The 18,490-nt window shown below is 41.3% G+C and overlaps 1 protein-coding gene across 1 annotated transcript in view; it reads left to right on the forward strand.

The window, feature by feature from the left end:
* Positions 1-12,882: 12,882 nt before the first annotated feature.
* INTU (inturned planar cell polarity protein) overlaps positions 12,883-18,490 on the forward strand; it is a 39,381-nt gene continuing 33,773 nt past the window's right edge. The window contains exon 1 of the mRNA XM_040065568.1: positions 12,883-13,008. Coding sequence (XP_039921502.1) covers positions 12,887-13,008 — 122 coding nt within the window. The 5' untranslated portion in view covers positions 12,883-12,886. The remainder of the gene's footprint in view (positions 13,009-18,490) is intronic.

The raw sequence follows: 18,490 nt of genomic DNA on the forward strand, positions 1-18,490 counted from the left end.
TAAGCTTCCACTGCAGACTTTCTGTAATTTTCAAACATTTCTGTGTGATCTCAAGCCTCACAGATTTTTATGGACAACTTGCAAAGAATGCAGTAAGATGTCTGTTATTTTTGTAAGCCCCAGAGCTTATGACAGGTTGAGAGAGAGCTCATTTGATATTCTCCCTTGCTGAAACTTGTTCTTTATTCCTGTTGTTAGCAGATAAATATACAATATACCATAACCTTGTCAACATTTCTCTTGTTTATCTTGAATTACCAGGTTTTTTGAAAGTGAACTTGAAACACTAATCCAGTGAGGAAAAATTCTCATTTCCCTTTTTTGTTTTCCTTACAAAACATACTTTTTGAAATTTTATACAATATTGTATATTGTAGCCAAACTACAAAATTCAGTTCCTCAAATAATATATTTTCTATCGAAAGAATAAGTTTAGTCACCCTTATTTTTATCTGCAAGTCAAATGCTACATTCTACACTGGATTTTGCACAAAAGCTTTAATCAAAAGAGAAGTGCTGTCTGCTTGTTTTCTTATTGCAGAACTTCCTAGGATTCATTCTCTAATGGGAAGATACCTTTGCAGAGACTGGTCTAAAGTCATGGGAGGCAAATTTCATTGGAGTCAGCTTTCTGATTTTCTGATATTCCTGATAATGATATCTTTGTCTGTATGTATCCTAGTTCTCCATTTCCTGTGATTTTTCCAAAATAGATTAGAAAAATGAATAATGACTTTTTCTGGATATGGAATCTTCAACATTCCTGAGAACAGTTCAGTTGTGACAGACGCTGTTAAACAGCTACATGGGCTGGGAAAGTTACCAATATGCAAAATGACTATGGAAAAACATCCAGGCTTTATCATTTTTGGTTAAACACTAAAGCCTGTGATAGTGCACAGCCAGTGCAGGTTTGTCAAGCTGTCAGGAATAAGAGAAGCAGGAGGAGGCTGCCTTTCCTTGCATCACTTTGCATCACTCCCTCACCTCTCACACTGTGGCACAATTTGCACTTTCCTAAAACAAAGAAAACCACAAACAAACAAAACAACACCAAAAACAAAACCAAAGAAAACAAAAAAAGATAACCAAACCAAACACAAACCTCTTTGATGTCTGACACATGCAGACACAAACAGGCATCTAAAACAGATAAAGAGATAAGGGAGGGTAAATAACTTGTCTGCTCAAAGGAAGACATTCCTCTGTGCATCCCATATGAGCAGTTCTGTCTCAAGGACTCTCTTTGTCCTTGGAATTCTTCCTGCACGGTTATTTCCAGGAAGAACAATCAGTGACATTTTATAGGGGACAGAAGCTTCTGAAAAGCCTGAATTTTTGGAAGCAGAATCAAAGAAGAGTTGCAAATTCTACTCCCATCACTGACTTCCAAACTCCTCCTAAAATCCCCCCTTCAAGTATATACATTCTGTCTGTACTTTTCTTCTCTCTTTATAAAAACAGATGCAAAGTTTTGAACTCGCTTAAAACTGATCCTTGTGAAATTATCAGCTTTTTTTTTTTTTTTTTTTTTTTTTTTTTTTTTTTTTTTTAACAGATTTTGTACAATGCATATGGGGAAAAAATATAATACTTTTTGGACCAGAGATGGTTTGGAATATATAACCCTGACAGCTGCCAGTCACAAGTCAGACAATTCTATTTGCAGAAATGGATGTCTGTAACATAGTTTTTGCTTCCATTTTTCAGAGAAATCCACATGCATCTTCACATTATATTCGTTTTGATGGTGTGTGCTGCGTGTGCTTGCTGACCAAAGCAAACACTGTATTTGTCATTTAAGAGCCAGAAGTTTTTTTGCAGTCTGAAAATTGTCTCCACAGCTTTTCCCATCGTGTTAGCAAGCTTTTATTAGTTAATCTGAGTTATTTATTAGTTCACTAAGAAGACTGCTGTTACAGGAGAGCACTGTGGAGTTACCATACGAATGAGCACAGAACTTGCAATGCCCTCTAGTGTTTCTGGCCTGGAAATTAAAAATTAGAGAGAAATTTTGTTAGCAAGCTTGGTTAGATGCACTTCTAAGTCCCTTTGTGGATACTGAAAACAAACCCATTGTAAACAGAGCCACACCATGAAACACAGATCATCCATAAGAAGGAAGGCAAACAAATAGCTGAGATTTCAGAGACCAGAAGAAACTGAAGTTTCACTGTAGTTTGATTAGAATTGCATTATCTCAGAGACAGGGAAAGTATCCATCCTAAACCACAACTCCATGACTGCCCTGAATTTCATATGTGGACACAGTGAGAAACAGTCCTGATGCTGGAAGACAAAATCAAGCCAAGACACGACACAATGTATTTACAAAATTCTCTCCCAAAACGGCAAAAATCATAAAAACTACACAAACATCAGGATTTTGTCATCTAGCTAGCAACTATCTAAGAACTAACAATTATTTTTGGAGCAGGGACTGCTTTGATTTGACATGCAGCACAGCAGCAGCAGTGTATCATTACAGCACTATGCCCAAGCTAAACAGCTTTGATCATGCTTTCATGTTCAAGCAACTCTCTCACACAGTATAACCCTTGTTCTGCAAGGTTCTGGCTTGGTATAGCTCAGATCTCCTCACCCTCCTGCTGTGTGCACTCAGGAAGATATGTCCCTAGTATCTCTTAGATTCCTTGTCAGCGATTTCTTACTTCTGCTTAATTAATCTGAAGAAAATTCAATTTTTAGTTGGTTTTCATACTTCAAACACATCAAAATAGAACAGAAAAAATGCTCCAAAACAATGTTGTAGCTATCCCCTACTCATTTGTGAGAGTTTACCTAGTTGTTGGTTTGCTTATTTTATGAATGTGCTGATGTTTATTCCAGGAATGTGTCGGCTTTGTAATTTTTTACTTCACAAGAAATAATAGACAATTCATTTTTAAAAAGTAACTTAAGCAAAACAGTGGCACACAAAGTGGTGCTTGTGGGACAAAGTGATCACAATGTTACCATCAGTCACTGAGGAGGAATGAATGGGGAACTATTTTCAGAAATAAATATATAATGCCGAGAAATTGAATTCTTAGGGATTCATCCTCAGGCACTTTTGATTTTGACAGGTTTTAGACAGCTCAAGTCCTTTCAGGATATAGGGATTAACCTCAATTATCCTTTTATTTCTGAGCATCGCAAGGAAGCCCAGAAATAATTAGAAACAAAGAAAACTCCTTACACATATCCAGAATGTTTAAGCTAGAAGAACTTTTTCTAGAAGTCCCTAAAAACTGGTAAATAATGGATAAAGATTAAGAGGGAAGAAAGGTCCACAAGAAAAAGGAGCCAAAGCATTAATAATAGAAACAGTGATAAGGTTATTTCTTTATCTGACTTCAAATTGATATTGCGAAAGCTGCTGGTTTAGCTGTACAGCAATAATCGCAAACGGAGAGACTGGAACTAATCGTAAAAACTTTGATCAGCACCAGGTGGAGCTATTTTGCTTTTTTAAAATTTTGTAGCTTGGTGAAATATTTACATTTTTAATAATAGGCTCTGATGAAAATTAAATAAGTGAGAAGAGTATCTATTTTCTCATGCTGTAAATTATTTGTGGCTGCTTTTGGTGTTATGTATTTATATATTTAAGAAGCAGAGGATTCCCAGCACACCTGACAGGAAAATTTAAAAAATCTTTAGCTTTTAAAATAATCCTACTTCTCTCACAATTAAACTAGTTTTATCAACTGTTTAATTCGTAGAAATTCTATCTATGCTTCTCTCAGATTTTCACACAAAAAGAAAATCCCTCTTAATCCAAAAATGCTGTTTTGTGAGGTGGCACATATAAAGTACATGTATTTGCTTGTAAATTTTTAAATTACAGACAGGCTGTTCCAAAGCAATGCACCAAAGTCTGTGCCTCCAGAAACTCAGACAAGTCCGGAAGCTGGAGTTAAGAAGGAGAGAAAAATATAAAATCAATCCTAGAAAATAAATCTGGGGTCAAAGGTTTGGGTTTTTTTTTTTTAGTTAGCATGTTTGCCACACATTCTTATACTTTGCCCAGATGTTCATATAAAACATAAGTTGCCCCTTTTTATGGTTCTGATCTATTTCTCACAAGAGCACATGGCCACAAACTCATTTATAGACAAGTTTACAAGAACTTTATCAGTTTCAATTTAACAAAGTCTAATCATGTTTTATCAGTCTTTGCAATATATCAGTCACGTAATCATTTCAACTAGGTTGAGGTTTCCCATTGGTACAAAAACTGTCTTAGAGGAAGTAATAAGAATCCAGCAAGTTATTTTAAAGGCCATGAAGTAGCCACATGTTGCCAACCTATCCCCACTGCTCTACAAGCTGAAGATTCTTTGCAGAACTGGAAGATTTATATGAAATTAGTGACATCATCCTATGCTGCTCTTCAGTTTATCACTTACTCATTAGATTAATGGTTTCCCCACAGACCATAAATCTGTATTTTCAGGGGTTCCTGTACTGATGACTTCACCAGTTTGCCAAAAGCATTGCCTTTGTGGCTGCTTTTAAAGAGAGCCCAGAACCGTAGGAGTTTTGCTTGACAAATAAACTGGATTTTCTCGCTTGTTGCTGCAAGGCTGGACAGAAGGCAGAGCCTGAATGCACAGAATGTTTAGTGCCCCTGCAGTCTGAGAAGAAGAGATCCTTAAACTCAGTGTAGCAGAGCTGTTCTGCTCACTGCAGTGCAGTGCTGATGTAACACAAGGAAGGTAATAGGACAGCTTGGGGAACCCAGCTGTCTCCGTACAGACACAAAACAAGGAGCTATTCTTTCAGTGATGCAGTAACACCAAATCTGTCAGTGTTTCGGGTTTTTTCCATATGCCACTAGCTTCAATGAGAATAAAAGCAAATCCAGAGGTGGATGTCCATATCTGATTGTGTCAGAAGTGAAAATTAGAGGTTGCCTCTACCTTCTTTACAATTGTTTGTAGGCAAGAGGCAGAGCCTGGAACCATCGCCTTGGAAAAATACCCTACCAATCCCACTCCTCAGTCTTTCAAACATGACAACAGACAGGCAGTAGCAGCCTGAGGATGCATCTTATGGTGAGGGAGAACCTAGCCTGTTGTTCAAGAACAACAGTACCCATGCCACATAACTGCCATCACTATCCACTGTTAGATCAGCAGAAGATCAAGTCATACCAGAAATAAAGCATTGTAGATATGAGGAATATTTTTAGACAGAATGGCAGAACAGGGGAGTAATCTTGTACCCTAACAAACATTTGCCATGGACCTTACTTTGGGAATTGAGTACAGTACAGTAACCTTTACTTACGGGTAAACAAACAGAAAAAACAACAACAACAAAAAACAGGGACTTTTTTCCTTCAACTGAAGGAATGAAGTATCTCCCAAAACATTTCAGCTCTCCCCATCATGTGCTAATGCCTCATGACATAAATGACACAATCATACATATGAAATAATAAGCTGATTTCCACCTTGTGCAGCCCATGAATGCTGGGTAATCTTTGATCCCTGAGCACACTAAAACTCACCAGCCAAGTCAAGGAGATCAAAAGTGTTTAGATCTTGCAAAAGTAGCTTTACCACCTCCTTTAGTTTTTTTCCAGAATGGGATTATGACTCAAAAACTTCTGACCTTGTCAGCATAGGAAATAGTTGTATAATCTGTTAGAGCCTGCTGGAGAAAAAAACACAGTATGATTTCAGAAAGAGGAGTATGTCATAGTATCACAGTATTTTGCTATTTCTTTTTTCCTTTTACATCAGCAAGACCACAACTGTTCTGTAACAAAGCAAAAGGGTTTTCATAAGGCAGTTCAGCTGGCAGCAAAAGTACCACAAATAGAAGGGGACCCCAGGTATGCTATTGTTACTTTGTAGGCAGGGTGTCTCTTAAAATTCATTATTGTTGTCATTTCTGTGTGTTTAAACTGGTTGAATTTCCTCCTTCCCCAATCCCTAATGATTTAGCTTTCTCTGGACTGCAGGATTTTATAATCTTTCTCCAACTGCAGGTATTTATTGGATTCAGAAAAATGTGCTGTAGTGCTGTGCTCTCATTCGTGTACAAATACAGGAGCTGACAAACTTCAAATGGAATAGTGACCTTCCTTTCAGGTGGCCTAAAATCTTGCAGAAAACACAACATGATTGCACTTTGTATTTTAGCGAAATTGCAATCTATAAAACTCAATAAAGTAATTCTCGTAAATGTCAAAGGCTAGGGTATCTGCCGAAGTTGTTACAGGATTAATGCTAGCTCAGGCCCGTTTTTAACTTTAGAAACTTAGGTGCAACTAAGGTAATGTAAATATATTCACTAAAAAATATAGGGCTCTGAAAGTATCCACTGTATCACTTTTGACTCTCCACTCCTCTTTCATTTTCCAGTTGTGTCACCCATAAATATTGAGTCTAGGCATACTAAATGTGGTGGAAGTTGTAATTCACACCTAGAAAACATTCTATTTGATTTTAAAATTAGTAATTTGGCCTGTTTACCAGCAGTGTGGTGCTTTGTGATCTTCCATTTCATAAGCTACACAAAGCATAAGGCACCTTCTTTCATCTTGGCACATTTTGGGGGTCTCTATACTTATATTTTACACATTCTAGATTTCCTGAGTTGCAAGTAATTCTAATAAGGATCTTCACAATCAGTTTTAAACCCATGTAAAACTAAAATACTTGTAGCAGATTATATTACCACTAAATTCAGCATTAGCTCAGTAGTTAAGAAACACCAAAAAACAAAACAAAAACAACAACAACAACAACAACAGTGTCCCAGAGAGAAGGAACCCAGGGAAAAAGAAAAGCTGACAAGGATCTTTGAAAGGCCTTCTGGACACACAGGGTGATTTTGATGGTAACATTTGGGGTTTTGTTGCTTTCCACCATCAAATTCTAGACCCAGATGTGGGGTTTGTCGTACCCTAATTGAATTGGAAAAACACACCCCTGCTGTGTACAAATTAAACATCTCTGCCTCCTCAGGGCATAAAAAAAGTGCAAAGGCTGAAATATGGATGGTGCCTAAGTGTTTTTCTAAGGCAATGGTGACACAACCACCATGAATTTTCCATCAGCTTTCTGAAATCAAGATGTGGGTATTGCAAAAATTTTTTTGCTCAGTGCCCACTGTGGAAGCATTATGCTGATCTTGATATTATACATACCAAACTCTTCCAGTCACTGCTACTTAGACACTAAATCCTGGTGTATTCAGGATTCAGATTCCCTGGCATCCTGGTGCCAGATTTTTTATGGTGATAATTGTTAGTCCCGCTGCTGTTGCTCACCTCAATGGATGACGGTGGCTCCGCATCTTTGACAGGAATAGGATTCAGAAGGGATTGTCTTTCTCTTAAAATTTCATGCTGGTGTCAAAGACAAAAAAAAAAAAAAAAAAAAAAATTAAAGAAGACGAAAAAATGTCAAGACATCTAAATATTCGAGTCACACTACTTGGTGAGAATCCCATCCACAGACTCACTGCAATTCTTCATTTGCCCTCTCCAAACTGAATTGTTGCCACCATCTACTCAAGCCAAAGTCTCCAAAAAAAAGCTGAAGCTTTTGCTCCTTGTGGTAGCCACCATCCCAGAGAGTTTGGTGCTAAAATATTCTGTGGTTTCCAGTTTGCTATCCATTGTGTATCATGCCAGTGGTCCTCGTCTTAATGGTCTTTTTGGGAAACGACTGTGTTGCTGTGCTGCTGCAATTACCTCAGGCACAGTGTCTGAGGGAAACTAAAATTTATGTTTTTTATAACAAATTGCAAGACTTTATTAGCTATTGATCTTATGTCAGCTGTTGGAGAGAACATGGAGGAGATGACCACATCTTGCAAAATTCTCATCATTAGAGAAAACTGATCTCATAAAAGGGAGCAGAGAAAATAAATTATGGTAATTCACGGGAAAGAATAAAAATGGTGCAGATATGCGTTTTATACATTCACATCCCTCTTTATTCAATATACTGCATCAGAATTTTACAGATAGGAACCCAGTGAGGAGTCCCGTGATCATCTGAAACCACTTGTAACTAATATTTTGTGAAAGGGGGAATCAAAGATTGGGTTGGATTTTGTGGGATTGGTAATTATTCATATTGCTACTTAAGGAAAGAGGATCAACTGGACAATTCGCTACTTTGACCAGCAGGAAAATACATGGAGAAAACCTGTTTTCTCACATAGCGGGAGCTGGGGACGAAGCTGGGGGGGAGGGGGAGGGAAGGGGGGGGAGGGGGAGGGGAGGGAGGGGCGGAATTCTACGGCTGCAGTTAGGAACGGCTTTACAGCACGGAGGAGAGACTCGGTTTTCACGGTTTCAAGTTCCTGACAGAAGCCACACCGTGCCACAGCGCAATCCCTGCAGGAGCAGCCGCGCTCTCCTGGCCGCGCAGGGCGCGCTTCCCCCGCGCCCCGCGGGTGGCGCCGGACGGTCTGAGGGGCTCGAGGGCTCCCACCTGCCCGGGGCCCCCCGCAGTGCCGGTGCCGCGCAATGCGGCGGCGGCGGCATGTTCGGGGCGGGCAGGTACAGCATCCCGCGGCCCGTCACCAGGAACCTGGAGGACCTGGACTCAGTGCAGAGCGTCCTGCTGCACAGGTCAGTGCCGGGGACGGGGAGCGGCCGCTGCGGGGCCGGGGTGCGGCTGCCCGAGACCGCTGCCCGAGCTCGGGAGGCTCTCTGGCACCCCTGCCCCTCCGCAGAGACGGACTCCGGATCCCCGGCGAGCAGGAAGGGCGAAGGGCCGTGTCTTGCCGCCGGGAGCCGGGGCTGCCCTTGTGTGGAAGGCAAGGCAAAGGCAAGGCAAAGGCAAGGCAAAGGCAAGGCAAAGGCAAGGCGAGGCGCCCTTGGGTTTGCCTCCCTCCTTCCTGGAAAAGGGGAGGACGTGCATGTGAGAGGAGCTACGGGGCTGAGCCCGGGCCTCTTACGTGAGCAGAGAAACGTGCTGATACTCTTTGATATGGGTTGTTATTGCATCCGTGCCATACGCGTTTTAACCCTTCTCTACGGGGACGGGATAATGTGTTCTAAGTCGCGCACAAATCCAAGAGGTATAGTAAAGAAATCATTAAATGAATGTACAGGAGGCGGCACACTGTATGAGAAACAGTTGCTTTTCCTCCTGCATTCACCATCCCTGACGGACGATTTTCCACGGTACGCCCCCAGAAAGACATCTCGACAATGGGATCTTGCCCAACAGGCCCGTGCAGGACTCTGAAAGCCACCCTTAATGGCATTGTCCATGTGCTAGCTGAGAGCCGCAGAAACTTTACAAAGAAAAACGCATCCCGTTCAGTAGAATCCAAGAGAAGCTCGTCTCCAGTTCTGCTAAGTATTCGTTTCCCGTTTCTCAGCCACGCTGGTTTATTTCCAGCTGCACAGAAAAAGCACACGGGCACTTCCAGGCAGCTTTCGCTACGGAAACTTGACAAGTGGTTGTTAACTCCAGTTCTAGGCGTCAGACGGAGCAGCCGTGCGAAATCCATTCCTGTGTGCGCTGGGGTTGCAAACAGAGAGCGCAGCAAGGAGGGCACGCTGCAATCAGCCTGCTTCGGCAGCGCACTCTGAGGCTGCTTTATGCATAATAAACGTGCTCTTATGCAAACACAACGCCATGGACTTTTCAGTGACTTAACAGAAAACGTTCTGTTTCAGAGCCGGGTTAAAAACATGCTGCCCCATGGTATTGATTATGTTAATATACTCTTAAGTGGAATAAGGCTACTCATGCTTGAAACATTTGCATGTTGACTGACTGCAAATAATGGTTTTCTTTCATGCCTGACATGCCTGCTATGCATAGCAGGTGATCCTAAAAAGAGCATTTAAAACATTTAAGGTGAAGTAAAAGAAGCAGGAAAAAAAAAAAAAATACAGCTGCTTTTTATTCTGGAGAGAACTCTTAACTCTGTAAGAGTGTTTTTCAAAAGAATGAGATGGGTTGTACCGCTCTTCCCAGATTCCTCACGGCTGTCTTCCTGTTGGTTTTGTGTTCTCCTGAAATACCTTCTGTGATCAGAGTTGATACAGAAAGCTTAAGAAGTCGAAGTATTTTTCTATTTCATTTATTGAGCACTAGACCATTTGTTCCCAAAGTTTCTTTGGTCCCGGAGGTAGCCTTCATTCTCCGTGGAGTCTGTTTATTTGTAAATATCCCAGTTAAAATGACAGCCTGATGTCACTCCTCAGTTGGTGCCACTTTGCTGTGGACGGTGTCTACACAGTCCTGTGAGAGGAATTGTGAACAGAAGATTCTGTAATCACAGTCTTAGACGGTTTTATGGAAACCTTGTAATCAAAAAATCTTAATTGTTAAAGAATCCATGTGAAATACGTATTTTGTCCTTTAAGAAAGCCTTGAGCAGGAGAGGGGAAAGTTGTGTGTTGTCTTTAATCTTTCAAAAAGAGGGAATGATTTCTGACATATTTTGCTTGTGCTCTGCACTGGAGAAATAAAAAAGAAACAAACAGGAACCAATAAGTGAAATATAATGCCACTCAGGTTTTGTTAGTTTTTCTTTCTGTAAAGCAGGTGTTAGCAAGAAACACATCTGAAGAACAAAGATGAAACTATTTTCCTCTTTGTTTTATCTGCTTGCTACATATCATATTTTATCTACAATATATGATTTGTGTCTGTCCAGTTATTGGTGGAGCCTTCCTGGAAATATTAAGTGATCTGAAAACAAGCAGAAAGGAAAAAATGAAACATTAACAAGTCATTTAGGGCCTTCTTATCTCATTATCACTAATGAAGAGCTGTAATTTGAAGCATGGAACCAGTGTGTCCTCTAGCCTGTCTTCTTTTAACTTCAGTCTCCTGAACACAGGCACGGATCAAGGCAAGGTGTTATTTTTAAAGCACAACAGCTTCTGAAACCAGTTAAGCCAAAAAAAAAAAAAAAAATCCAACAAAATAAAAATTAAAAAAAAAAAATTAAAAAACCCCCCTCTTGTTCAGGAAATAAATTTCCACACGTGGATTTAGTTCTTCGCAGGAACAGGTAATCAGAACAATCTTCAGGCTTTAACTGTCCACTCCCAAGTGCTCATTACCCAGTTGTCCAGTGAGGGTGAGCAGTGCCTCAGCAGCCTGAGGGTGAGATGCCAGTGATGCCCCCTGGCAGATTTTTACCATCTGGATGTTAAAACAGCAGCTTAGCATAGAAGGCTCATGGATTCCTTAGTGAGGAGCATCAGCCCCAGCTACTTGGATTAAGTGTAAAGTGTCTGCCAGAAGACAAATTATTTCAAGTCTCATCCTAATATTTGTGCTCAAGAAGTGAGAGGCTTTCCTCTCAAGAGGGATTGTGTGGGAAAATCTGTGTCTTCACTGAAATAAGATCCTGCTGTGTGAGATACATCCTGCAATCTTTAATTGTTCCCACAGCAGCAAAAATTCCACATTCATTTCAGTGAAGTCTTTAGGCTCCCAGCTATTCCTCTCAGAGGACTAAAGCCTTCCATCATCCTTCCATTCATAATATACTTATTCCTATAAAATAGCAAGTGGTGCCAGAGCAGTGCCTCCTTGAGAGAGAGCCTGGATTTCTCACTTAATGAGCAAACCACTGAAACCAATTAATCAACTCTTGAACTCAGTGAAATTTAACTAACAGCACCATCTGGCATTGACTATCACTTCTCTACAGAAACACTTCAGTGTGCTGCTCTGTGTATTAAAAGTGCTTGCAAATGTAAGCATAATTAGGGAGGGTGGGACAGTGTATCTCACCTACTTCTAAATTGAAACCGTGGTAGAGCAAACTTTTTTCTTTACGAAATGTTTGTGTCTCCCCCTCTGGATAGGTTTGTAGTCTTCATAACCATGCAACAGTAATTAATCTGTGAAATCAGGTCTTGTACAGCGACTTCAGAATGGCCACAGTACTTAATACAGGCATTTTTACTCCAGTTGAAGCCTTTAATCACATGGATGTGAGTCCAAAACATTTGTCTGTTAATTCACTTGAAATCACACCTACTAATATACACTTCCCTAAAGCAGTTTCAAGTACAGGAATTTCATACCAGGATCCTGTCACTCCTCCATAGTGTTCCAGCGCTATAAAACCTCACTGCTGAAGCTGTGCAAATATCCTACAGAGCAGAGATTAAATCCAGCGCATTAAACATGTTCCAGCAATTACTCTCCAGCCCTTTCCCTACTCACCATGTGTGTCGTGATGGTTTTACTGACACAGCTCCACAGTCTGCAGGGCTGCCATAGGTCTTGTTTTTCATGGATGTGAATAATTTAAGTTCTGAAAACCGAGTAGGGTTTTTATTTTTGTCTCTCTGTCTCGACTGTGCATGATTTTACACGTGCAGACTGCATGGGCTATTTTAAGGTATTTGTTTGGGTCTGTCACATCCTTGCTTCTCCTGAACCGCACTGCTCTCCTGACAAATCTAAGGAGAAGCTACTTTAATTTCTCACAGCTCATTTAATTAATATAATAGCACATAAAATAAAGCACAGAGGCATCCCATTTTTTACCACTTGACCCGAGAATCACTTTTTACCTTGTGTTTCCCCCTCCTGATCAGTGTTTGGTTATAACGCTCTGAGTCTCACCCCAGGACTCTCCAGTTTCACTAACGGTGTCTTTTAGGGGACGGGTGCTGGGATCTCGGAATCAGGAAGCTAAATAAAGTCTGGTTCCGCATGATGCGTTCCTGTTCAGCCGGGGAAAGCCTTTCGAGGGCCGGGGGAGGCTGGGCCCTTGGAAATTCCCATTACAACGTCGATTTGCCCCCAGCGCGGCGGGACCGCGGCGCGGCCCCTCACGGCCGGGCCCTCGCGCTTCCTGCCGTCTCCATGGCGCCGGCCAATTGGAGGGCGCGGCGTGCGTCACGTGGCCTGCGCGGCGCGCTGTCATGGCGTCCGCCGGGCCCGGCGCTGCCGAGGGGATGGAGCTGGCCGGGGGAGAAGGCGCTGAGTTCGCGGGCACCGGCAGCGAGAGCGGCTCCTCCCGCTCCTTGATGTCTGCGAGCTCAGAGTAAGGGCGGGGCCGGAAAGGGTGAGCCGCGGTGGCCGGGGGCTCTGCCAAGGTCGCTGCGCAGCGGAGCCCGGCGGGAGGCGCTGGGAGCCCCCCGCGCTGTGGGCGGTGCGGCGCTGGGCTGGCTCTGCGAGCTGAGAGCCGTGTGAGGTTTCTGCAGAGTCTCTCTTCAGAGCCCTGATGGTAACGCGACGTGGGTTCAGCTGCGGGCAGTCCTTGCACCGAGTCCTGCATCCCAGCTGGGAAGCGGAGGGGAAGGAGGAACTTGGCACATGCTTTAGCCAGAGTGGTGTAGTCTTTCTCTTTTAGTGTCCTGTCTAAGTCAGAAGACATTTTTGTAATAATACATATTTTAAAGGTATAAATGCAACCTCCAAGGTTTTAATTAATTTGTATATTTTTTTTTAATTCGGATGAAGGTAAACTTACAACATTAACTTGGTTCCCTGTGTTAAAACAGCTCTGCTCGACACTTCAAGTGTGTATTTCAGGGTCTTGAGACATTAAATTTGAAGAATTAGGGATTTTTAGGAAAGTTAAGATAGTAAGTTGCTGAAATAGCTGAAGTAGATAGGTAAGCTTTGTTCACAGTTAACAGAATGCGGATCTTAGATAAGATATCCCGGATTTAGTAACTCATTGCTTGTCAGCTTTATGTTTATGTGGCTGTGCTTTAATGAAAAACAAAATGTGGTAAATAGGACATAAGATAGCTGCAGATTTCCTGCTTAAAGGACCCATTGAACACAGGAAACTATAAGTTCTACCAAGGATTCATTTGTCACGAATGCATTGAAAAGGTAGAAAGGTCAGGACGAGGAAGACTCATCTTACTTCCTCCTTTTGGGTGACCCCTCCCCAGAAGAGACCCCCGACTTATTTTAGGAAACAAAGTACGCATGCTTAATAGCCTTTTTTGACAATTAGCATACGAAGCGAGGAATGGGAGGTGACAGGGGTATGAACATGTATTTGTATTTTGGATATTCAGCACTTTTGTAAATAAAAGGATTTGTAATTACCTGTGAATTTCGCAGTGCGAATTAGGGAAATATCCCGCAGTGCTGCCCGGCCATAATAAACATACACTTTCTAACTTTAAACTGTTAGAGAGTTTTTGTCTGTCACAGTTGGGTATCAATACTAGATCAATACCCATATTTCTTTAATAAGTCTGTTTAATCAGTGGCATTTCATTCAGCATGTTCTTTTCGTCATGCTGTGCAGTGGAGGGGAAGAAAATATTTAAGTGGGAGAAGTTAGAATTGTGTTCAAGTGTAGTTTAATTTGTAGTTGTCCTGTAGCTCTGGCTCAGGGATAAAGCTGTTGTGTGTACACCTACTTACTTTATTCCTATATTTATAAGCCAGAAGTCAACTGTAAAATTTCAGCTTGAACCCATTTTTTAAAATATTTTGTGTGTTTGGGTTTTTTCTTTCCTCAGTTCTTTCATCTAGAGTGCCTTTTTACTGTCATTCTTTATATATAAGGGATAAAGGTGTTCCACAGATTTCAGCACATAACACATGTTCTAATACTTGAAATAATATATGTAATACTTCTAATAATTTATCTATAAAAAGTTAGAGTTATTGTGTAAGCACTTGTTTTGACACAAGGGAAAAGAGACCAAAATCAGATTTTTATATTTATATTTTCTTCCTTTTTTCTTTCCTTACTTGGTTTAAATTATTGTGACACTATAACGTTAGGGGCAAAACCTCTCATCCTAGGTGCAGACTTCTTGTTTCAGATTTGCTTTTCCAGATGCCTGTGTGGATCTATATTGGGAAAGTGAGAGACTTTTTACAGTCCAGATCCTTCTTGACTTTTCTCTGGAGTGGTTCTGTTTGGGTGAACCTAGAGTAAACACCAGACATGCCCGCACCTTCTTTCCCCCCAACCCCTGTGCTTGTCTTGGTTTGAAAGACAGGTATCTGCTAGGGAGGGGCGGGGCCTCTCTAGAATTGGGGAATTCCAATGCGTTCCCTCCAAATTAGTATAATTTGAAAGATTAAAGAGGCTTTTAAGGGAGAGCTATGGGGGAAGGAATAACAGTTCTTTACTAATAAGTATAACAAGGCAAACAAACAACAACTACAGCATTAATAATAAACAAACAGAACGAGTAACCTCGAGGGACTTTGTTTCACAAAGCCTGGGGCAGTCTGATCCCTTGGGACCCCGAGAGCACCAAGCTGGGATGGTGGGACACTCCGGGGCTGGTGGCTGGACCGGCGGGGGTCCCCAGCAGGCAGGGGGTGCCCTGGCAGGCAAAGGGCAGTGTCCCAGCAAAGTGAGCAGTGCTGAAGAAGCCGCGACGACTGGACAGGGCTGGTCCAGCTCCAGCAAGGCAGGCGAAGGGGCTCCGAATTCTTGGGCGCTCCAGCAGATGATGGATGTAGAATTCCCAGGGCTGGACTTTCTTTTGACAGTGGACTCCAGTCGCAGCAAGCAGCAGCCTGACCGTGCTCTTCGACACCGAGAGCAGGAAGAACCTGCTCAGGTCCCCCAGCACTGTCATTTTCCCTCCCCCAAACTTCATGTGATCTTCCCCCTCCCTCGGTCACGTCTTTTTGTGTTAGTCAAGTACCCTCTAAGTACCAGCACTTTGTTTCGTAGTAACTTATGGGAAAAAAATCTTTAAGACAAAAAGGAGCAAACCTAACCCCCAACAGTGCTCCATATTCTAATAAAAATAGAGAACAAAGCTGGAGACGATGAGTGTATGAACTGACATCCAGGCTGAAATTTTGACATCTACCCCAAAGAAGAAACAGCTTTTCCAAAGATCAATCTCTTTAAAGAGGGAATAAAAATGCTATCACACGACAGGAGTTTTTGCTAACCCAGATGTTATTTCTTTGTAAATTTCTAGTGTTTGCTTTTCTGTGGGTTTTTTGGTGGGGTTTTTTTCTTTGTTGTTGTTGTTTTGGTTTGGTTTTGGGGTTTTTTTTGTTTTTTGGGGGGGTTTTTTGGGTGTTTTTTTTGTTGGTGTTTTTTTGTTTTTTTTGGGTTTTTTTTTTTTTGTTTTTTTTTTTGGTTGGTTGTTTGGGTTTTTTTGGGTGGGAGGTGATTGGTTGGCTTGGGCATTTGGGGTTTTTTTGTTTGTTTTGGTTGAGGGGTTTTGTTGTTGTTTGGCTTTCCTTAATTTTGCTTATGTATGCCAGAATGTAGGAGTACTCCTTAAAAAACAAACCAAGGAGAAACTCTTCTCATGTTATTCCTTGCCTAAAACCTTCTGAGAGATGTTGGATCAGAAAGAGTGTGCCCTTTGTTAGGAAAATTAATCCACGAACACCAGAGGTTTGTGTCCAAAAAGGAGATGGAGGAGTCCTTTTACTTTATTCGAATAAAGGGAAAAGCCATGGGGCATTTCCCCTGGGGTCTCTCAGTTTTTCGGAGGATGCAGCCTCCTTTTTATCCTAATTTCCCGGCCGCATTTCCCTCTCTCTTTCCCCATTGGCTGTAGTACTTGAGAGGTACAGACTTCCCGAAATGCCTGAGATTCCCCTTTTAATGTATAACCCGCCTAATTTTTAATTTTTATGGGATTTATGGGTTTTTCCCCATTGTTGCTTTCATCTTTCATTTCAATATTGAATTTCAAGTATCTTTTCCATTCATCAATCAATAGAATCCTTCCCATTGTTTCTCTTATCTCTCAGTGCTAGTTTTGTCTACCAGCAGACCCAGAGCTTGTTTGTAAAGACAAATCTAGTCATTCCTCTCACCTTGACAGCCTTTAGGTTTTGTTAGCATTCTGACACTTCCTTGAATAAGAACGCAGGATTTCAAGTAAGACTGCAGAAATCACAAACTTGGATATCCTTCAGGTATAGCCAAATTATCACAAGTGGTGGCTCTTCTTTTAAACTACCTATTTGGGCAAAAAAAGCTAATAAGTGCAGAGAAGATAGGTAATGTTTCTTTCTGTCTGCAAGATCCATAGACTTTTCTCAATAACAGGGGCTCGAGAAAGAGAGTAATGCCAATGTTTTCTGTATTGTTAGTCCAGCCCCATCCTCTTGCTGAGCCCTTAAAGGTGCTCTGGTACAATGTCTTTATAATGATCTCTGTTCAGCAAAACTTTGAAACTCAGTCATTTATCTGTGTTTTCAAATTAAAGCTCTGGTTGAATATTTATGACTGGCTCTAAACCAGATTTGCACTCTTTAGTCAGTAAAAGTAGTTCTAGTGTAAAATGTATGAATGCATGTTGAATTTAAACTACTGTATTAATGTACATCTCCAGTCTCGTTTTTCCTTATATGATTTTTATGAAACAGAGAGGAGTCTTTCTCATCTGGTTAGAAAGAATTAACTGGTCTTGTCTGTTCCTGGAAACCTTGCATGCAAAACATCCCAGATAATTAAATCTCTGACTTCTCTTCTTACTTTGGCCGTTACTGATTCCCGTCTATCTGGAGTAACACTCCACAGATCACCTTGAGGTTCATTTAGTCTGCTGCCCCTCAGCAGGCAATTTTTTTTTTTTTTTTCCGCCTCAGCCAAAAGAATATGATTTCCTTCAGTCTCCTTCCCTTTAAATGTGTTTATAGGCTCCTTAGCATTTGTCTCTTTGCTCTGGGTATGTTCCACTTATTACATCTTTCTTAAAACTTGCTATCCAAAACTGGATATGGCTGGCAACGCCATTGCCACATTAGGAGAAAAAAATTTTTGCACTGTGCTGATGATGTTTCTGTTGTATCCTAGAGCTGCTTTGCAGAAGTGTCTTGCTCTTGACTTTGGGTGATCCATACCAGCTGCCAGATCTGTTTCTGTAGCAGTGCTGCCTCTGCATTTTTAGTGTGTATTTCTGCATACGCTATTTGGAACTTGGCTTTTAAAATCTGTTACCTAGACTTCATCTTAGATTGTTTTGGGGGTTTTTCATGTTAAATCTAAGTGATTTTTAAAAATGTTTATCTTCCCTTTACAAAGGGCTGGCAGTGCAATCTCTGCTCCCATAGCATTATGGAATGTCCTGAGTTAGAAGGAGCCCACAAGGATAAACAAGTCCATCTTCAGGCTCTGCACAGGACCACCGCAAAAATCATGCCATGATTGTATTACAAATGCATAAGGGAAAAAAATAATGGGAGAAAACAAACGGAATGGAATTTTTTCTCTTACGAGAAAGTCCCATCGTGTGCCTGAATGTAATTACTAATTAAAGCTTGCATGTCAAAGAAATATTTGTTTTCTGAAAAGAGAATACTGCTTTTTGCAATGGGCGTTTTCCTCTAAGGCATTTGAAGAAACCATTTTGCTGGTGAGAGGGATGTTTTTCTTTGCCAGATCCATCATTCATCTAAAACAAGCTCTAACCCTCATGGCAGACTTAGAGCAGTTGAGCTATCAATGTTCAGGAGGTAACTGGGGTTTTTTCTGCTTTTTATTCAACCCTTGCACTCTCTCTGTCCCCTCCCTGCTTAAAATAATCAGATTTCACTTGCACAGTGATCTTTCTTATCAG

Source organism: Hirundo rustica, chromosome 5 (assembly GCF_015227805.2).
Source record: "Hirundo rustica isolate bHirRus1 chromosome 5, bHirRus1.pri.v3, whole genome shotgun sequence".
Taxonomy (NCBI): Eukaryota; Metazoa; Chordata; class Aves; order Passeriformes; family Hirundinidae; genus Hirundo; species Hirundo rustica.